A 22,515-nucleotide genomic window follows, 5' to 3' on the forward strand; every position below is an offset into this window, starting at 1 on the left:
ATTCTTTTACACATGGCTCAAGCAGCTCACTACTTCCGGTCTTTGACCAAGTATCCTCTGGGTAGCCTAAGAACAGAACATGGGCTTGGGACCCGCCACGTAAAAAAACACCCCCAATGAAATAGTTGAAACAGCCTCGGATGAGAGACCTCCCTTTTGATGACGACCATGGCAAACGGAATAAGGACTACGATTTGAGGGCATGCACCTGGAATGTCCGGACCCTTAATTGGGAAGGTGCCGTTGCCCAGCTGGTTGATGTCCTCGCAAAAATAAAGGCTGACATCACCACCATCCAAGAAATGCGATGGACGGGACAAGGGCAGAGACGAGTAGGTCCTTGTGACATTTACTACAGCAGCCATATAAAGGAGCGCTAGTTTGGTGTTGGATTCGTGGTGGGAGAGAGACTCCGTCGCCGAGTACTATCATTCACTCCGGTGAATGAACGTCTAGCCACAATCCGCATCAAAGAGAGGTTCTTCAACATATCGCTGATTTGCGCCCACGCCCCGACGGAAGAGAAGGACGATGTGACCAAAGATGCCTTCTATGAGCGCTTGGAGCGCACTTATGAGAGCTGCCCCCGCCACGATGTCAAAATCGTGCTTGGCGACTTTAACGCCAGGGTGGGCAAAGAAGGTATATTTGGCACTACGGTCGGTAAATTCAGCCGCCACGACGAAACATCCCCAAATGGGTTGAGGCTGATTGACTTCGCCGGGGCCCGAAATATGGTTATCTGTAGTACTAGATTCCAGCATAAGAAGATTCATCAAGCTACCTGGCAGTCTCCGGATCGAAAAACTACCAACCAGATCGATCATGTTGTGATAGATGGAAGACACGTCTCCAGTGTTTTAGATGTGCGTGCGCTCCGAGGTCCTAACATCGACTCGGACCACTATCTTGTTGCAGCTAAGATTCGCACTCGCCTCTGTGCAGCAAAAAACGCACGCCAACAAACACAAGGAAGGTTCGACGTCGAAAAGCTGCAATCACAACAGACTGCCGAACGATTTTCTACTCGGCTTGCACTCCTGCTCTCTGAGAGCACTAGTCAACAACTCGGTATAAGGGAACTGTGGGACGGCATTTCAAATTCCATACGTACAGCTGCAACCGAAACCATTGGTTTTCGGAAAGAGCAAAAGAACAGCTGGTACGACGAGGAGTGCCGTGTCGCAGCGGAGAGAAAACAGGCTGCCTACCTCGCAACGTTACGATCGACCACTACACGTGCGGTATGGGATAGATACCGAGAGTTGAAGAGGGAAGCGAGACGCATTTGCAGACAGAAGAAGAAAGAGGCCGAAATGCGTGAGTACGAAAAGCTTGATAAGCTGGCCGACAGGGGTAATGCTCGAAAATTCTACGAAAAAATGCGGCGGCTTACCGAAAGTTTCAAGACCGGAGCATACTCTTGTAGAACCCCCAAAGGTGATCTAGTCACTGATGCCCAGAGCATAGTTAAAATATGGAGGGAACACTTCTCCAGCCTGCTGAAAGGCAGTGAACGCACAACACCAGGAGAAGGAGAACCCGATTCCCCAATCGATGACGATGGAGCAGACGTTCCATTACCCGACCATGAAGAAGTTCGAATAGCAATTGCCCGCCTCAAGAACAACAAAGCGGCAGGGGCCGACGGATTGCCGGCCGAGCTATTCAAACACGGCGGCAAAAGAACTAATAGGGAGCATGCATCAGCTTCTTTGTAAAATATGGTCGGACGAGAGCATGCCCAACGATTGGAATTTAAGTGTGCTATGCCCAATCCATAAAAAAGGAGACCCCACAATCTGCGCCAACTACCGTGGGATTAGCCTCCTCAACATCGCATATAAGGTTCTATCGAGCGATTGTGTGAAAGATTAAAGCCCACCGTCAACAAACTGATTGTACCTTATCAGTGTGGCTTCAGACCTGGAAAATCAACAACTGACCAGATATTCACCATGCGCCAAATCTTGGAAAAGACCCGTGAAAGAAGAATCGACACACACCACCTCTTCGTCGATTTCAAAGCTGCTTTCGACAGCACGAAAAGGAGCTGCCTTTATGCCGCGATGTCTGAATTTGGTATCCCCGCAAAACTAATACGGCTGTGTAAACTGACGTTGAACAACACGAAAAGCTCCGTCAGGATCGGGAAGGACCTCTCCGAGCCGTTCGATACCAAACGAGGTTTCAGACAAGGCGACTCCCTATCGTGCGACTTCTTCAACCTGCTCCTGAAGAAAATAGTTCGAGCTGCAGAACTAAATAGAGAAGGTACCATCTTCTACAAGAGTGTACGGCTGCTGGCGTATGCCGATGATATTGATATCGTCGGCCTCAACACCCGCCCCGATAGTTCTGCTTTCTCCAGGCTGGACAAGGAAGCAAAAGAAATGGGTTTGGCAGTGAACGAGGGCAAGACGAAATATCTCCTGTCATCAAACAAACAGTCGTCGCGCTGGCTACTTTCCACTCACGTCACTGTTGACAGTCATAACTTTGAAGTCGTAGATAATTTCGTCTATCTTGGAACCAGCGTAAACACCACCAACAATGTCAGCCTTGAAATCCAACGCAGGATAACTCTTGCCAACAGGTGCTACTTCGGACTGAGTAGGCACTTGAGAAGCAAAGTCCTCTCTCGACAAACAAAAACCAAACTCTATAAGTCACTCATAATTCCCGTCCTGCTATATGGTGCAGATGAGTCGACGTTGCGAGTTTTCGAGTGAAAAGTTCTGCGAAAGATTTATGGTCCTTTGCGCGTTAGCCGTGGCGAATACCGCATTCGATGGAACGATGAGCTGTACGAAATATACGACGACATCGACATAGTTCAGCGAATTAAAAGACAGCGGCTACTCTGGCTAGGTCATGTTGTTCGGATGGATGAAAACACTCCAGCTCTGAAAGTATTCGACGCAGTACCCGCCGGGGGAACAGAGGAAGAGGAAGACCTCCACTCCGTTGGAAGGACCAAGTGGAGAAGGACCTGGTTTCGCTTGGAATATCCAATTGGCGCCACGCAGCGAAAAGAAGAAACGACTGGCGCGCTGTTGTTAACTCGGGTATAATCGCGTAAGCGGTGTCTACGCCAATTAAGAAGAAGAAGAAATAATATAAACTGTATTATGGATAGGTGCCGAACATCGAAGAAAAATGGGTAAATTTTAATTGCTTTGGAGCATTGGATGGGCAACACATAGCGATTCAGGCGCCTGCGAACTGCGGTTCCGAATATTTCAACTAAAAAAAAAAACAATAGCATTGTTCTGATGGCTGTGGTTGATGCCGACTATAAATTTTTATTTGTAGAAGTTGGAGCTTATGGTCGTGAATCTGATGGAGGCTTTTGCAAAGTAAAACTATTGCAAAAATTTAAATAAATTATTTTTCGAACGTGATGAAATACCATTTGTCGTAGTAGCTGATGACGATTTTCCCTTAAAAAGGTACTTGATGAAACCATTCAGCTTCCGCAATGAATTGATGTCGTACAAGATACTTAATTATAGACTATTCAGAGCAAGAAATGTGGTGGAAAATGTCACGTTACTCCCGAACAGGCGAAAGTTATTGTTCTCGCGCGATTTGTAGTATATTCCATTATTTCCTAATAATACGCAAGTCTGTATATCTACGATTATCTGACGTAGACAAAGACATAAATGGCATTACTGATTCGGGGAATTGAAAAATGGAGTTGAGGTAAAATGGAATGCTTCCTTCAGTTCGGCGAAGCAGCGATTTAGGGAGTCTAGCAGACACGATTAATGTTCATGAAGGTTTTATGCAGTATTTCATGACTCCTCAAGGAGAGATTGAATGGAAATGTAATAGGACAATATTGCATAACTCTTCTTTGTAATCTCTTTCTCTTTTACAAGTATGAAATTCCATAATTTAAGTTATTTTGTAAATACAAAATATTTTCGTGATGCTATTTTATAAACTTTCTCAAATTTAGATGAAACAAAAGTAATATCAGTTTGAATTCAATATATATTTATATAATGCATATCTTATACAAAACATGTTATATAATTATTTTTATTAATTATAATTGTACTTAAAAATAAAAATACATATGAATACATTAAATGAAAAAAGTTTCCATCAGTCAGTTTTATTCAATATTCAAACTATTGTACATACATACATATTCAATTTAGCAATGGATATTGGTTTTTAAAAATTTGCTTTCTGACGTTGAAGAAAATATAAAAAAGGGAAAGTAGTACACTTCATTTGACTAGCATAGAAAAAAAGTTTTGCGAATTTGAACGGCATGATGTGGAGCTATAAAGCAAAACAGCAAAATTTGTTTTTATCAATACCTACAATTGTGCAACTGCTCTTACCTTGTTAATCTCTTTTAGTAGTTGAATATCAATTCACATACATACATATGTTCCGCTTGAACTACTTTGTTAATTATGGAGATTCTCATCATCATAACTCATAAATCATGACAATCATCTGTTTTAGTTGCTGATGCGAAGATTTCTAGCGCACATTCAACTACTTGAGTATACTTTTTGCACTCGACGTTTAATAAATTACCATATGATGTGGATGGCTTTGATGGTATATCCCTAGATATAATTTCTGATTCCAACAATGTTGTTGGAGAGCTCAAGGCTGATGGACTGCCCTATAATTACAAACATTCATATGATAGTCAAATAGTAATATTTTTTACAATTTATTATGCATTATGTATGTATACGTACTATACTCACAATTATTAGATTTGAAGTGAAATTCGCTTCATCACGCTAAGTCGGCTCTAGAAACTTCAATGATATATAGAGCGGGCTCATCGTGGGCGCTCTTTCTGCACTTGTACACTTTTTGTGTGACTTATACGATTAAAGGCCGCCTGGAAGAATTCCATTTGGCTGCCACTTCCGATCGGCGCATCTTTAATATTTCAGCCACCTCATGCTATTGAGCCTCACGAAGGGTTCTGTTTGTATATTCAGTGGTAAGGAAGTTCCATGTTACTGAAAAAAATTACATAAACGAATAAATTATATCCTGAAAAAATAATATAAACCTTACCTCGAAATCGTCAAAAAACTATTTGAAAATACGTTATCCTTTTTAGCAGCTGTTCGTACGGCAAACAAAATCAAATTACCAACATCGCGGCAAATCAAATTTAAATGTCTAATGCTGCTACAAATCGAAGTTTGATTGTTTTCATTTGGTTGTCATTTTATATGACCGTGATACCCGTTTTCATTATTTTGACAATATTTCACATCAAATATGACCTAATTAAAACCAGGAAAGAACGAAACCGCAAGGATAAGTGAAGACCATCATCAAGATCATTTATGCCTAATAAAACAGCGTCGCGTTGACGTCTGTGAAACAATGCTTTCCGACTATCAGGATGGCATGAAACGTATTATTACTGAAGATGAGTCATGGATCTATGCTTACAACCGGGAAACAGATGATCAATCGGCCAAATATCGTTGCAAAGGTAAACCACGTCAAAGGAGGCCAAAAATCAATGTTATATTGATAGTTTTCTGCGATTGTCGAGGTGTGGTGTATTCCGAATTCCTTCCAACCGGCTAAACTGTCAACAAAAAATTCTATGTTATGCGTCATTTGCGTAAAGCTATTCGAAAAATGGTAAAATGTATGGTTTGTGCACCACGACATGGCACTGTTGCATACTGCGTTAATTCTTCGTGAATTTTTAGCCAAATTGTCAACTAGTGTCTTGTCGCCATCACCATGTTCAACTGAATTAACTCTGTGTGACTTCTGACAACTCAGCAAACTCAAACGGCCGCTCCGTGGAAATCGTTTTGAGTCAATTGAGGACATTAATCGTGAATCGCTACTCACATTGAAGAATAGCCAAGCGGGATTACATTGTGGTAGATGACATAGATTTTGAAGAATAAATTAAAATTTTTGGCATTATGAACAAAGTACGCTGGTCGAGCCAATACCCGTGGTGACTAAAATACTTTCGCGTAAAACTCCTTCCTGCGTTGGTGGCCTTCGGACTAAAAAAATAACCCTGGTCGAGCCAATTCTCGGGGTAATCTAAGTAATTTATTACGTAATATTATTATATATTGTTTATAAAATTTAAATAAGACAATATCTATGTATATGCATGGAAAGGGTATTTATACTCATCTTAATTTGAAATATATGCTTATATAGGCACTTGTATTAATTATTAGAACGGAAATTTCTAAATAAAGAAAGAGGAATTTCTGCCAAGTGCGTTATGACCATATGGTAGCTTTCCATTTCCTCATAATTCATAGCACATAAATGATGTCCAGTAAGAAAAAAAAAACACCAGCAAAAAGTGTGTAATGCAAATTTGTTTAAATGTTTACAGTTTAATTTAAAGATTTTGATGTGAAAAATGTGCGTAAAGTGTGTTAAATGTAGTGAAATAGCTTGTTGGAATTTTTAACTTTAAGTCGAGTAATCTAAGCGTTTGCGTTACTATAATCCGGTATATTTTTTCATGAAGGCTTCCGCTTTCCAAGGGTACTTTCAGATCGCGGCGCCAAAGAAATCAGAATTTTATATATAGTATTTCTTTGATTTGCAAGATGACTCAACAAAGAATCTTAAAATTTTTACCGCTGGTGGAGGAAAAGTAAAAATTTTTTTAGTGAGAATATATTTCATTACAATTTTATTTTGATATTTTCATTACTTATATACTATTTTAGGAAACTATATTAAATAACTAAATATAAGGTGCCCAGAAAATAAGACATTGTATTTATTTTGAAAATTCTTTATTTATTCTTCCAAATCAATTTCATCAGCTTCAAAGTAATCCCCTCCCGATGCAATGCACTTATGCCAACGGATTCTCCAATCTTTGAAACACTTGTTGTAGTCACTTTCCGGGATGGTCATCAGTTCCGTCTTCGCTGCGGCTTGAATCTCCTCTATCGTATAAAAACTGCCCCCGGAGCGGTTTTTTGAGCTTGGAGAACAGCCAGAAGTCGCACGGCGCCAGGTCAGGTGAATACGGATTGCGGAAAGATATGGGTTGAGTTTTTGGCGAAATGATCATGAATTACTAGGGCAGCATGGGATAATGCATTATCGTGGTGTAAAAACCAAGAATTGTCTGTCCACAATTCCGGCCTTTTTAGGCGGATAGCTTTACGCAAACGAAGCATAACGTTCAAATAATATTTCTTGTTGACTGTTTGACCGGTTGGAAGGAAGCATAGATCCAAGTCTCATCGCCAGTTATAACGCGTTTCATGACACCCTGGTAGTCGGAAAGCATCGTTTCAAACACTTCAACGCGACGCCTTTTTCCAAAAACATCAATGTTTTCGGTACCAGCCGAGATTTGACGCGCTTGAGGCCCAAAACATCCTTCAAAATGGTATTGGCTGAGCCTTCGGATATGCCAACTTCATCAGCAAGGTCACTAATTGTTAATCGACGGTTTTTCAACACCAAATCTTTGATTTGTTGAACGTGAGCTTCGTCGGTTGAGGCTGATGGTCGCCCTGGACGCTCTTCGTCTTCTACACGTTCACGGCCGGCTTGGAACTCACTATACCACTTTTAAACATTTTTTTATACTCTCGCAAGAAAGTTGCTAAGGAGAGTATTATAGTTTTGTTCACACAACGGTTGTTTGTAAGTATATATACCCAAGTGATCAGGGTCACGAGTAGAGTAGAAATCCGGATGTCTGTCTCCGTCCGTCCGTCTGTACGTCCGTCCGCCCGTGCAAGCTGTAACTTGAGTAAAAATTGAGATATCATGATGAAGCTTGGTGCACGTATTTCGTGGCTCCATAAGAAGGTTAAGTTCGAATATGGGCAAAATCGGCCAACTGCCACGCCCACAAAGTGGCGAGAACCGAGAACCTATAAAGTGTCATAACTAAGCCATAAATAAATATACTAAAGTGAGATTTGGCACACGGGATTGCATTAGGGAGGGGCATATTTGTACGTAGTTTTTTGGAAAAGTGGGCTCGGAAACTACTATAGCTATGTCAACCAAACTCTATAGAGTTGTTTCCTTTGGGCACTTCCATATACAGTTCAAAAATGGAAAAAAATCGGATAATAACCACGCCCACCTCCGATACAAAGGTTATGTTGAAAATCACTAAAAGTGCGTTAACCGACTAACAAAAAACGTCAGAAACACTAAATTTTACGGAAGAAATGGCAGAAGGAAGCTGCACCCAGGCTTTTTTTTAAATTGAAAATGGGTGTGGCGTCGCCCACTTATGGACCAAGAACCATATCTCAGGAACTACTAGACCGATTTCAATGAAATTCGGTATATAATATTTCCTTAACACCCTGATGACATGTACGATGAATGGGTGAAATCGGTTCAAAAACACGCCTTCTTCCAATATAACGCTCCTTTGAATTCCATCTGATGCCTTCTCTGTATAATATATACATTAGGAACCAATGATGATAGCGGAATAAAACTTTACACAAATACGGTATTTGAAAAATATGTAAATGACTGATAATGAAATCTCGATTATCACTTTATCGTGCGAGAGTATAAAATGTTCGGTGACACCCGAACTTAGCCCTTCCTTACTTGTTTTTAATAGTATTTCGGCTTTGCTGATACTTAATAAGTAAGCATGTGCAATGATATTTGAACAGTATAAATTATAAAATTTTCCAATATGTTTTATGTTATTTACAACAATAAATTATTTTTCGTTTGCAACGCTGCACTTATATTTATTTTCAACTTCTTTATACCTTAAAATCATTCCATAAAATAAATCTTGTGTTTCAGACTTATTTTGTCACTTCATCATGCAAGGTCGCATTCAAAGTGGTGGGATATCCATGCACTAAGAAGGATGTAAAGTCCTTTTACCCAAAAATTCTAAAATGGCACAGTAATAACGATTTTTTCAATTTATTAATTTTTTTTTTGCTTTACTACAAATTCACGTTTGCAGAAACTTTACATGCCAGGAGGGAACATGAGTAGGAACCGTGCAAATTTTTCGCAATAGAATCAATTACACATACACAAAGCACTTTAAAAACATTTCTGTATACCTGACAACAAAAAAGCCCACTTTATATAAGCGGAAAATTATATATTGTTGCTTGCTACTAGAAAAAATAACATATATTCACCCACCAACACATAGCTTAACACGTTCGCGGACGTGAATGCTATAGCATTCATTTTCATAGTTACTGATGTAAAATGACGTGAATGCTATAGCATTCAAATTTTAAAGCCAATTTTTATTCATTTAATTTTATACAATATTAAGTTTTTGTAATTAATACACATTTCAAAATAATGACCAATTGGTTCATTAGATACTTTCCTATTATTTTATCTTTTCTCCGTGTATTTACAAATTTCCTCACGTCATTCTGGTTGAAAAATATTATCTATATCGTCGTGGATGCTATAGCATTCATTGTATATAACGGTTAAAATACGATGTTCTGACTACTCTTATAATATGTATGTCTAATTAGATTTCGGATATTACTACTAGTTTTGAAAATAATTGCCTGTATGTTTTTGCAGCTCCCTAAAATTTTGCGTCCTCGAACGTGTTAAATCACTGGCAGGATATTTGAGTGCTACCGAGGAAGCACAGAAAAGCCGTTACAACAACACACGACACTCGTTCTCGGCTGCGCCACGCACACAACACAAACAATAGTCAACGCGCGACACAACCCGCTCAGCCAACAAAGCACAGCATATCAAGCGAGTTTTGTGACTTTGCTTTTATTTTCAGAATTTGACTTTAAAACTTCAGCTTTTTCTACCAAAACGAAATAAGCGTTACAATCATTGAAAAGAAATTTTCATTTACCGTTTGTAATTGCCGGCTGTGTGACCGTTAGCGTAACCCTCTATAACTCAAAACCTCCAAATTAACTATTTTTAGTGGAATCGGTTAGTTTTATGGGAAAAATATACAGAAATTATTTTGTTTTTTTTGAAACTTTTCATTTATAACACATATAACAAAAAAAAGGGAGTGTAGCTTACAGGCAACAATGAGTAACAGTGATAAAGCAAGTTGGCAAAATTATGAGTAAAATGGAAATCCTTCAGGACAAATAAAAGTTCTTGAAACATTTTTTGTTTTTGGTATAGCATAAAGCTAACCCGCACTTTTCACACACCGTGTGAGTGAACCCGGCACATTTCAGGAACTTGCATCGGATTTTTTTTTTCCGCCCATTGAGGCCAGTGCCCGACTTGATCTTGGCGGACTACTTGTGGAGGCACATGTTGTGCAGGTCCCCTATGTTTCTTCACTAGAAGCACACCTTCTATTGATCGTCGGGTTATCAAGTCTTGTTTTGTCCCCATTTTGCATAAAGTTTCGGCAATTTCCAGACGAAAATCTGCGGATGCAATGATGGTCTTATCAGTAGGATTTTTATATTTGCAGACCCTCTTATAGAGTAGCCATGAGTTAGCCATAGTTAGATCTAAGTAGTGATAGAACAGGCGCATCTGCCAACGTTTACCCATCAGTCGTATCTTGTACGCAAAAAACAAAACCGGCAACCGACAAAATGCACGCTCGTGTCCTTGCCACACAACAACGACTGGACGTGTATGTATGCATATCCGTCCTCCTGCAACAGAAATTCCAGAAGCTCTGCTTTGAATTAAGAATTTTACGAAAATCACAAGAATTAGACACGTAATCCATTAATAACTTGTCTCCGTATTTTACCGTAGACGCTTTAACAAAAACTAAATTGTGCCTTCTGTAATACAGTCGTTTAAATATAAAGTGCAGCAAGCGCTAGCTGAGCCATCGGAAATTCGCGGCTAGCGGTTAAACTTTCATACCATATGTTGCTTAACATTGTGATGCTGGTGGGTGGAAGCAATTTCTGATTTGCTGAGTGCAAGGCTTCTCAATAAGACGCTCATTGTGCGTTAAAGTGCTCTAATCTAAACTGCCGGTTAATGTGCGAATGCCAGTAAGCTCCCGTGAGTTTTCAAATAGCTGAGTCAGCTAAATGTGAAAAATGAAAGCAAGTGCTGGCTTCTCAACAAGACACTCGTTGAGAGCTTTCAATTTATACCGTTAAGGTTCTCTAATCTAAATCGTCGGGAAGTGTGTGATTGCCAGTAAGCTCTCGCGAGTTTTTAAACAACTGAATCACCTGAGGATGGAAATAAGTGTTGCTTTGCTGAGTGCAAAGCTGGCGAGTGCCAGTAATCACTCTTGAGCTTTCAAACAGCTGAATCAGCTGAATGTCGGGCAAAAGTTTAGGGTACATAAAACGGTTATTTTGGGAGAAATCAGTATAAGCAAACGGTTTGAAGGGAAAATGAAAAAAATCTAAAGCTGGGTTATTTGGGTATTTTGGGGAAAACGGAGTTACAATGTTTAATTTTTGGATGGATGGTTTTACCTGCGTCACCGAGGCTTTCCTTCAGAAGCTATGGTGTAATGAGTTACATGGGTTTCTTTCGGTAAAAACAGTATTTTTTCTCATACAAAAATTAAATATTTTATTAGATATTGATAAAAACATACACATGCACCCGCGTTGTCAAGATAACTCTTTACAGGATTATTTTAGGTAAAAAAAATGTTTTAGTTAAACCCTTAACTTAGAACTTGGTCGAAGGAAAAACAACTTGAAATTGGATTATTCGCAGACATTTTCACAAAAAAATTTAAATTTCTGTGAAAATTTCACTACACTTTTTATTCCTGCAACCTGTTACTAAAGAGTTTTATAGTTTTTTTTCACCTAACGGTCGTACGTATACCTAAAACTAATCGAGATAGATATAGGTTTATGTATGTATTAATGATCAGAATGTGGGGACGAGTTGAAATCCGGTTAACTGTCTGCCTGTCTGTCCGTCCATGCAAGCTATAAGTAAGTATTGAGATATCTTGATAAAGCTTCTTTAGTATTAAAAAAGTTACGAGCTCGTTGATGGCCGTAATGGGACCACTGCCACGCCCACAAAACTCCATTAACCGAAAACCTATAAAGTGAAATAATTAAGCACTACATTAAGATATAAAATTGTAATTTGGAACAAGGATCGTAGTAGCAAGGGGCATCTGTGGGTAAAAAATTTTGAAAAGGCGTTGCCACCACCCATAATCAGTTTAATTTATTATATATAGCTACAACAACCAAATTCGCTTAACGCAAATATTGTAAAACTTCAGTGAGAGACAGTGTGAAAATGGATTCACTCCCCATATAAGTCTGTTTCAAGCCACTTAAAGCGTAATAAATCAATAACTAATTTCGCCAGAAACATCAAATTTTACCTCCATGATGGTGTAAAAAGTCTTTACGGGAGCCGAAGTGAAAATCTGACAATCGTGTTTTGATGACATCCCATGTCTCGGGACCTGACCAAGCCAATTTCGATTAAATTTAGTACGTAGCATTTCCTTCATATTCCTATCTCTATGTGAAAATGGACGAAATCCACGACTACCTCTCATAAAACATTCATTTTAATTTCTTTCACTTTTTACCACAAAAATCAGAATACAATTGGTATAACGGGCTAAAACTTTGCGCTAATAATTCGTTTAAAGCCACTTTTTGATCAAAAAATGTCCAATCCAACCAAAAAGCCCATAGGTACTTAATATGTAAAACCAAGGATATATAGTCGACCTTTGACTGAAAATATCGGTCAAAGGTGAGATTAACATTTTATATTCACAGACAATCCATTCCTGACAATAGTAATTCTGTGTATCAAAAATATAGTTTAAAAAAACTAAAAAACACGCTTTTAAAGCATATCAAACTAAAAAATGAAAAATAATTCTTTGTATAAACTAACAATAATAATGAAGGAAAAATTCCTGCATTATTGTGAAAATAGCGTGGAATACTCGATATATGAAAAATATGTCACCAAGCACCCCACGCTTTTCTCACAATAATGCAGGAATTTTTCCTTCGTTATTATTGTTAGTTTATACAAAGTATTCTTTTTCACTTTGATATGCTTGAAAAGCGTGTTTTTTAAACTAAATTTATTTTTAATTTTTTAGTTTGATGTGATAAACCCCAAATTTGTTAAAATATGAACTATGACATGTAGGTAATCGATAATTAGGCAGCATTTAATATCTACTCGCTAAACAAATATAACTAAAATCGTATTCTCCGCCATTAGATTCAGTGACAATTTTTGAAAAGCTCACAACGACGTGACAGCCAAAGTTAAAAAAAAGGAGTTTTCTATTGCAGTTGCTTTTCGGAGGCGTTTTGAAAACTAGTATCTGAATTTTTTTTTAGTACAAAAATTCTATTATAACTATTAATTTGTTTATTACCTAAAATTCACATGTTTTGCATTATTTGATATTATTTCTTCTGGTGCGCGGTTATATATACATATATCTACATAAAGTATACTTTCTTTAAGGATATACATACATATATTTCAGTACATATATACATATGCTATTCAATTGTCACCAAAACCAGTTGTATATGATGTTGCATACTTTTAAACGCATCTTTTTGGTGAGCTGCTTAAACTTGCTACAGTATCGTTCAAATATTCTAGGTTTCAGTACCACTTAAAAAAGTTACAAACAAACAAACATACATACATACAAGTGAAGCTAATAAAAGCGCATTAAAAATTAATTGAATTGGGTGAATACTTCTCTGAGCCCCCATATACCTAATATTTAAAGATTTTCAAACTTCCAAGTGACTTTATGTTGCATAGGTCGGCCAATATTATTATAGTTATCTCAATGGTAATTATAAATAGATTAAAAAAATTATCAAAAGAAATAAAATTGCACGAAAAGTTGACCTACTTCTCATATAATTTATATCAGGATTTTCAAACATTCGGCAGACTTTACTCCGTATGACCGATGGAATCAATCAAATCAAATCTTTTGCCGATTTCGTCAATCAGTGTATGAGTTATATTAAGTATATTTATATAGAAAATTGCTTAAGGTAGAATTAGAGGTGCTATAACATATCGCCATACCCATAACCATTGTCATAACCGTAACGATATTTACTATTATCGATTATTGGTGCCATAACCATAATCAGCTAATCTTTCATTCGGAATTTTTGTTTTCATTTCAAAAGTGCCAAACAAATTAAATAAAATGAGCAGTGATGAAGAACTTGATAACTTATTTCTTAATATTAAAGCATTATATGCTAAAAAAAAGCAATTCAAACGAACAAGGCGATGGCGTGTCCATCCTATTAATGTTAATAGGTTCCAAAACGGATACCATCAAAAAACGTTCCTGAAAATAAAAGATATGGATGAACAAGAATTGTTTGCCCATACAAGAATGAATAGGAAGTTGTATGATACTTTTTTGAAGTTAATGGCACCTTCAATGGGTAAATTCAAGGAACAAATCCATGCCGAAGAGCGTTTGTCCCTCACACTTCTGTAAGTTTATGTGATTATTACTCCATTTGTTATATTCATTAAGGTGATTGTTAGGTACTCAGCATATGGAATTCCTTTCAAAAAATTAGCATGGAGCTACAAAAGTGGAAAGACCACTGTGAGAAACATAGTGCTGGAGACATGTGAGGCTATTTGGGAAATGCTTTCACCAATTTATCTGAGTGAACCCACGCAACAACAGTATAAAGACATCACGACCGACTTTGCGCAAATGTGGAACATGCCAAACTGTGTAGGTGCGATTGACGGAAAACATATTGCGATAAAATGCCCTCCAAATTCAGGATCCACGTATTATAATTATAAAAAGTTTTTCAGCATTGTGCTGTTGGCAGCATGTGATGCTAAATACACTTTTACAGCCATTAGCGTAGGAGCTTACGGAAGCCAGAGTGATGGAGGTATTTTTCATGCAACGAGATTTGGCGAAGATCTGTTAGAAAATCGTTTGCCACTACCACTTGATACTCCACTTCCGTTATCTTCCCACCCGTTTCCGCATTACTTTGTTGGAGACTGTGCCTTTCCATTAAAAAATAATCTTATGAAGCCGTATCCAGGTGTAAATATAACAAGAGCTCAACGAATTTTCAATTATAGACTATCACGGGCAAGACGCGTTATTGAAAATGCGTTTGGAATTTTGACAGCGAGGTGGAGAGTGCTAAGAACAACAATGGAGTTTTAACCTGAAAATGCTGAAAAAATCGTACTAGCATGTTTAGTGCTTCATAATTTCATAATGCTCCATGGTATGAATCGATGGTACTGCTCAGAGCATTACACTGACGGAGATGGAAGAAATGCTGAATGGAGAAACGAATTAAGATCTTGTGGGGGACCATTGCGGTCAGCACAATCTTTTAGACGCAGGGGTCGAAACAGTGCGTATAACCACAGAGAACACCTCACCAAATATTTTATGAACAATGGTGCAGTACCTTTTCAAAACCATATAGAGTAAAACACTTATAAACATACATATTAAATTCAATAAAAAAAAAATGTTGAAAATGCAAATTTACGTGTATTTCATACATATTGATTAACAATAACAACAACAGAAGATTAATTAAATAAACACAAATAATTATTATATAGAACGTTATATGGATTATATCCTTTGTACTTCAGGTTCAAAAACTCAACCGCTCTGATTAAAAGAACAAAAAGTAATATGTAATAAAAGTTTAAAAAACTCTTCTCATAATTGAGGGACTAGTTCACATACACAAAGCTTTCTTCTTCTTCATCAATTTGCGATTGCATTACAATATCAGTACATTGACGCATCACCAATGCTTGCCTTGATTTTTTCATTTTTGAAATCGAAGAGCATATCATTCGCCCAAAACCGCTTATCTCCGCATCCGACTCTTCTCGACGCGCTCTACGCTCACATACCTCCTGGAAAGTTTTCACTGTTCCGAGGATGGCAGTGTCCACATCGTCAAGCTGTCTGCCTCTTTGCTTTCGTGGTCGCGATGTTGATGACGGATTTGCTGATGGCTGACTAGACGGAATTGACTGAACGGACGGAATTGCTGTTGTTTGATCGGACAGAATTATTGTTGATTGGTCGGACGGAATTAACTGCCCAGGGGTAATTGGAGGTGACGGCGAGAGATCTTGTGATATAGATTCGGAAGAAATGTTAATAAAGTCATAGTTCTCGTCGCTGCGTTTCAATACTGGCGCACTTTGTCGCATTCTGTTAATATTAATGTTCTCATTATTTACATGGATATGGTAATAATGCATTTTACTTACGGACGAGGAATAATGTGACTTCTTAAAAATTGCAAACTTTCAAATAGCGCCCACTGCCTTCCTACGAATGCACCACTTCCTGAAGCATTTTGTGAGATTCTAATTTCTTCAGTCATCGACTAGCTCTCGCGCCGATAAGTCGTGTCTTTCGCATTTCGAGGATCTTTTCGACATTTTCTGTTTGTTCTTTTCGGATCTTCTATATACGGTTAATTCGTTCTTTCTTACTTTTTTCTTTTACTGTTCGCGCGCAGAATCTTATTTAAAAGTGCGCATCAGTGTTTCTCGTGCAAAATGGCCTCTGGACCTCAAATTATCGAGGCGAATCGTTTCGCCGTATTCGATACAGGACCTGGTAAAAAAAACGTAAGACTGGTAAAAGTGTTTCGGTTATGGATTTTCCAGAACTTCCAGATATAAATGTTTACGACCCCAAAATTGTAGTGATGGAAGCTAGTGACTCGGCCAAGCCCCTTTCCTACTATTCCTGCTTTGCCATTTATCGTGCCATTAAGCAAATTAGTGATTACGTTCATTCCATATCTACCCTTCGAGATGGTAAACTACTTCTGCTAGTCAAGAATAACGATATTGCAAAAAAATTCCTGAAATTAAAAGAACTGCCCAACATTTGTTCAATATCAGCCACTCTACACGAGTCTCTCAACCAAGTAAAAGGAACGATATTTGCTCCATTTCTAAACAACGTTTCAGAGGAGGAGATAGTAAATGAGCTCAGCTCTCAAGGCGTCGTGTCAGTATTTAAATTTAATAAGTTTATTGAAGGAAAACCGCACCTTTCGGGGGTTTTGTTACTAACCTTCAACCTCTACAAGTTACCTAATAAAATTGACGTTGCTTGGTGCAAACTTTTGGTACGTCAATATATTCCTTCGCCTATGCGCTGCAAAAATTGCCAACTTCTTGGTCATACAGCAAAGCGCTGTAATCCTTCCCCTCTTTATGTTAATTGCTCACTCCCCCCCCATGCCCCATCTGATTGCGAACGCAGTTTTTGCATCAACTGCTTCCAACAACACGCATCATCCTCCAAAGACTGTACCAAATTCTTACAAGCAAAGGAGATAATAAAAATTAAAACACTAAAAAAATGTTCAATGCGCGAAGCAATAAAAATCCATAAAGAACAAACAACACCAGCTTTTCTTTCCAATAACACATATGCTTCAATAGCGTCCAATTCCAACAAAAATATCGAAACAACAAACACTAACGTTGACTCTTCCACCACTATAAACACTAACAACATTAGTTCTCCCAGCAACACTCAAAGATCAAGTTCACCAAAAATCACCAAAAATAGCACTCAATCAAAAAGCATTTCTTCTTTACAGCAAACCAATATTTCCTAATCGTCCATAGTGGAATGCACTCAAGCATTAGAAAGGAATATTTCAACGACTCTACGGACAAACGAAACTAACCTCTCTCGCCGCTCCATAAACTCTGATAGTCCACCAAGACTCTCTGCCTGTAATGATCTCACCACTAACCTCACCACTAAAATAGCCCACCTCTTTCTCAATACAAGCCATCCACTCAAACGACTTCACCATACCAAACAAACCCACCACTCTCTCCGTCTTCTCAATTCCAATCCCTACCTTTCGAACCTCTTCCATCCCTTTCTCTAGTTCTTTCCAACACTCAAGAATTACTTACATCCGAAGATGAAATTTAATACAAACGATATCCCATAGTATGTTACAGATAAACAAATATTTTTTTTTTCTCTATGTCTTATTAATGACGCTTAAAATCATCCAGTGGAACATAAACGGGTACAACAACAATTATGATGAACTCTTATTACTCATAAAAGAGCAAAACCCAGACGTTATTTGTATTCAAGAAACACATATCTCAGTTACTCCCAGTAACAACATTTCCTGTCCTAGGCAATACAGCGGTTGTTTTTCGAATTTACAAAACATCCAAAGCAATAAGCAAGGCATTTGCATTTTAATAAAAAAAATCATACCACATGAAATTATCGATTTAAATTCCACACTATCAACAATAGTTCTCAAAATCAATTTGAATTTTAGCTTTACTACCATTAATACGTATATACCACCCCAGCAAGTTTTTACCGAAACTGATTTGAAAGATTTACTTTCCCAACTACCCCCACCGGTTTTATGGACGGGGGACTTCACCGCGTGGAATACACTTTGGGGTTCCCGAAAATCAAACACAAGGGGTGCAATCATAGAGAATTTCTTATTGCAACAGCAACCTAATTCTTCTGAACAATGGCGCCCCAAACATTTTTCTACCCATTCCTCCCTAACGAGCGTCGATCTTTCCTTATCCTCTCCCCAGCTCTCCCCCAGAATCAGTTGGGAAGCTTTCTTTATTCTCAGAGGTAGTGACCACTTTCATATATCGATTTCACTTCAAACAAACTTTCACTTTGAAAAATATAAGCATCTCCCAAAATTTATTATTTCACGCGCAAACTGGAATATATTTCAAAGAGAAATTTTAAAAAGTTTACCCACCACTCCAATAGACAACATCAACCAAGCCACATCTGCATTCACAAAACTGATTCGTTCTGCGGCAAATAAGTCGATCCCTCAAACCAAACGTAAGTCTTCAAAAGTTTTTCCGATCTGGTGGAACAAAGATCTTGGTCATATGCGTGACAAAAAAAATGAATACTGGAATACTCTCAAGATAACAATGTCTGAATATAATCTGAATAATTATAAAAAAGCAAACGCCCTCTTTAAAAAAGCTGTAAAGACGGCTAAAAGGAAAAGTTTTGAAGCATTCACTGCCAAAATCTCTCCTGCGTCAACTACCAAAAAGATATGGTTAGACATTAAACTTTTGACTGGAATCCCTCACATATACCGTATTAATTTCATTAATACAAATCAAAGTATTCTGACGAATTCCGCAGATATTGCGGTAACCTTCGCCAATATCTGGTCTACATATTCGCAAGATAGTAATTTTTCTGCTGAATATATCGCAGATAAACAACATTGGTTATCTGCCACCTATACACCAACGAATCTCTCCGCATCAGCAAGAAGCTTAGAGTGCGATATTACAGTGGGTTGCCAAATTATTAAGGACAGTCGCATTTTTCCCCAATTTGTTCCTTTGGGCGCAGTTGAGTGCGGTTTTAAGAGGAACAACTTTACAGGAAAGTACTTTTTGCGTTCACCACATCTTGATAACTTCAGTTTTAAGTAGATTTTGAGAGTTAATGTATTTGTTTACTTTCTACAAATATTTTATTAACGGTAGACTCGCAGGGTGGTGTATTTTAGTGAAAGTTGAAATTAATTATTTAAAAAAAGTTTTTATCATTTTTGTGCAACAAACGCAGATCAAATGTATCATAGTTGTATTATTAAAAAATAATGAATTTGGGCCGATTTTCATTATAATATTTTTTTTATTTTGCTCCAGTATGGGTCGAGGGTGTGATTTGTCCCCAAGGAAAAAATCGGAGATTAAAACTCTTCTCCAGCACATAAGCCATTCGCAAAGGAACATAGCAGAACTAGCTGGAGTTTCTAAGACAGAAGTGAATGAAATAAAGATTAGTTTGGATCAAAATCAATCACTTTCGCCAAAAAGAAAAGGCAAGAGTGGAAGAAAACGCATAACAACATCACGATCTGACCGGAAAATTCGGGACATCTGCTTGCAAAACAGGAAGAAAAGTGCTGGGCTCTTAAATGTATTAGTTCAAGAGTCTGGAGTACTAGTATCCAAAAGAACCGTGCAGCGAAGGTTAGCAGAAGAAGGGTTGACTGGTCATCGTCCTGCTAAGGAAACCTCGGTTAACAGATGCGATGAAGAAAAAACGTCTTGCCTGGGCCCAAAAATACCGCCAGAAGACTGATGAGGACTGGAGTAAGGTCAGCTATTATTATTACTGTCATCTTACACCATTTTTAAATCATATATTTGAAAATAATAAGCAACTTTCTTTTTTTTCAGGTAGGGGAAGGTGGGGAACGGGGAATCCCGGGCCGATATTTTTTTCCCTAGTATAGGTTGACAGCTGCAACCAACTGTCATCGGCTCGTCTCATACTAAGCTCAGTTTCTATATAGCACTCGAGCTGTGAACACGTGTTATAACCTCTCTGCGACAACAAAAAGAAATTCGACACTCTGAAAGTTTTTTTTCAACTCTGTGTACAGTTGATTTTTTTCACATTTTCCAATAAATTCATGCAGGTAAATATGTTTATAATATTAGTTGAGCCTTTAGCCTTCGACACACAAAATAAATTTTGCACGAATTTACATTGTGTTCATTATCCACCGCCATTTTGCAAATATGAGCGTTTGGGGAATCTCGGAATAGTTTTTTACATTTGACATGCTAACTTCATATATTTGACGTGTATAAGTGATTTTTCGTGCAGAATTTCAACAACACAATAGTTTTTCAACATTTCCTGATAGTTTCGTGCTCCGAAAAATTTTTTTAGTCATTATGCCGCGATACTATCCCAAACAAGAGAAAATTGTTGATTTCGACAACATTTTGGAGGCGATCAAGTCGGTGAAAATACATCACAACAGCGTTCGACAATCTGCGACGGCACACAAAATTCCGAGGACCAACCTGATGCGGTATATTGCAGCATTTGATGGTGCGAGCATCGACGTTACTACTGCCAATGCCGATGTAATGAAGAATTTATTGGCTGAAAGCACGACGATGGGCACAAAAACAGTGAGTTCTGCTGGTTTCTTTCTTTTTCTTTCTTCGAATAATAAATAATTTTTTTTTATTTCAGATCTTCAACATCGAACAAGAGAAGGCGCTGATAAGCTACATTCTCCAGGCCAGCGACATCAACTATGGAATTAGTTTGATGGAGCTTCGTAAGCTCGCGTATGAATTTGCTCGGAAAGTTGGCGCGTCGTATCCGGATCCATGGAACGACAATCAACAGGCGAGTAAGGATTGGCAGTTGGCGTTCATGAAACGCCACAAAAATTTGTCACTGCGAACACCAGAGCAAATCAGCCAGAGCCGTGCGAAGCGATTCAACAAAGAGAATGTCGATGCATTCTTTGCCAACCTTTCATCCGTTCTCGGTAAGACGCCGTTTGAACCTCACCGAAAATGGAACATGTAAGAAACCGGGTGTCCGACCGTGCCAACCAGACCTGTCAAAACCATCGCGCGCAAAGGACAAAAGCAGGTCGGCTCATCAACATCTACCGAAAAAGGCACCAATGTGTCTTGGCCGTCAGCGCTAGTGGCCAGTCCATACCGCCATTCTTCCTCTTTCCCCGAGTCAACATGAAAGAGATTTTTATGACTCATGTGAGTCATGGCGCTGTTGGTGTTGCGAACGGTTCTGGTTACATGAACTCTGACGTATTCCCTCGATTCATGCGTCATTTCATCAAGCAAACCGGTGCTAATGCCGATTCGCCAACCATGTTGCTGCTGGACAACCACGGTTCGCATTTATCGATCGAGGCGATAGATTTGGCGTTGGAACATGGCATCACTTTGCTGTCTTTTCCGCCGAAATGCACGCACAAAATGCAGCGTGTATTTGCACCATTTAAAGGCATGATGACCGTGAAGCATGATGCATGGAAAAAGTCCAACATTGGTGTCACTTTCGATCTGCATCATGTGCCGCTCCTTGTTAATCAGTGCCTCGATGTTATGTTAACGCCGAAAACCATCAAATCCGGCTTCCGAACAACTGGCATCTACCCGTTCAACCCGCAAATTTTCACTGAAGTTGACTTTGTCGCTTCGGAACTGAGCGGCGAAAATTTGTTCGGTGACGAAAAGAAAGACGCCGACAATCAACGTCGAGTTCTTGCCTCTGGTGATGCCATTGTGACTGCTGCGAATGAGGAGGTGTCAACGTCGGAGGCATCGACAAGTGCCCCAGCATCAACAAGTCGTCGTTGTCTCTTGTTTCGGCTCCACAGCTCCGTGATGCATTGAAATCGGTTGGCCCGTTGAAATTGGTCACACCTGCGCCGAAATCAAAACGTGGCCACAAGACAATGGAGTCAACGATTTTGACATCGCCTGAGGTTGTCGCAGATCTGCGTGACAAGGCCGAAAAAAAAACCGGCAAAAATTGACGAAGGCAGCCGATGAACCAGCAGCCAAGAAGCAAAGGCCGTGGCAAATCAGAAGACGCCACGGAAGAGAAGCCCGTCTCCGACCGAAACCGACATCGAAGAGGACTTCGATTTTTGCACGATTTGCAAGAAAAAGATGCCGAAGCACGAGAAT

General features: G+C 38.7%; 4 protein-coding genes and 1 long non-coding RNA gene across 6 annotated transcripts; 3 read left to right on the forward strand and 2 right to left on the reverse strand.

Moving 5' to 3' along the window:
* Positions 1–4,180: 4,180 nt before the first annotated feature.
* Positions 4,181–6,386, reverse strand: LOC120781190. 2 transcript variants are annotated; one of them, XR_005706024.1, is made up of 4 exons: positions 5,065–6,386; positions 4,743–5,006; positions 4,362–4,654; positions 4,181–4,299 (listed from the first exon to the last, which is right to left on the reverse strand). It is a non-coding gene; the product is annotated as an uncharacterized LOC120781190 (long non-coding RNA). The 2 variants fall into 2 exon arrangements; XR_005706023.1 differs by having other exon boundaries at positions 4,743–6,386.
* Positions 6,387–14,380: 7,994 nt separating this feature from the next.
* LOC120781186 (protein ALP1-like) lies at positions 14,381–15,630 on the forward strand. The gene is made up of 3 exons (XM_040113309.1): positions 14,381–14,448; positions 14,503–15,031; positions 15,604–15,630. The coding sequence occupies exons 1-3, from the start codon at positions 14,381–14,383 to the stop codon at positions 15,628–15,630; spliced, it is 624 nt and encodes a 207-aa protein (XP_039969243.1).
* A 57-nt stretch (positions 15,631–15,687) lies between these two features.
* Positions 15,688–16,355, reverse strand: LOC120781187. The gene is made up of 2 exons (XM_040113310.1): positions 16,240–16,355; positions 15,688–16,180 (listed from the first exon to the last, which is right to left on the reverse strand). The coding sequence occupies exons 1-2, from the start codon at positions 16,353–16,355 to the stop codon at positions 15,688–15,690; spliced, it is 609 nt and encodes a 202-aa protein (XP_039969244.1).
* Positions 16,356–20,947: 4,592 nt separating this feature from the next.
* Positions 20,948–21,382, forward strand: LOC120781188. Its single transcript, XM_040113311.1, has 2 exons — positions 20,948–20,973; positions 21,038–21,382. Exons 1-2 carry the CDS (start codon positions 20,959–20,961, stop codon positions 21,380–21,382), a joined length of 360 nt encoding a protein of 119 aa, XP_039969245.1. The 5' UTR covers positions 20,948–20,958.
* A 167-nt stretch (positions 21,383–21,549) lies between these two features.
* On the forward strand, positions 21,550–22,218 carry LOC120781189. The gene has a single exon (XM_040113312.1). The coding sequence runs from the start codon at positions 21,550–21,552 to the stop codon at positions 22,216–22,218; it is 669 nt and encodes a 222-aa protein (XP_039969246.1).
* The last annotated feature ends 297 nt before the right edge of the window (positions 22,219–22,515 follow it).

The sequence above is a fragment of the Bactrocera tryoni genome, unplaced genomic scaffold (genome assembly GCF_016617805.1).
Source record: "Bactrocera tryoni isolate S06 unplaced genomic scaffold, CSIRO_BtryS06_freeze2 scaffold_485, whole genome shotgun sequence".
Classification (NCBI taxonomy): domain Eukaryota; kingdom Metazoa; phylum Arthropoda; class Insecta; order Diptera; family Tephritidae; genus Bactrocera; species Bactrocera tryoni.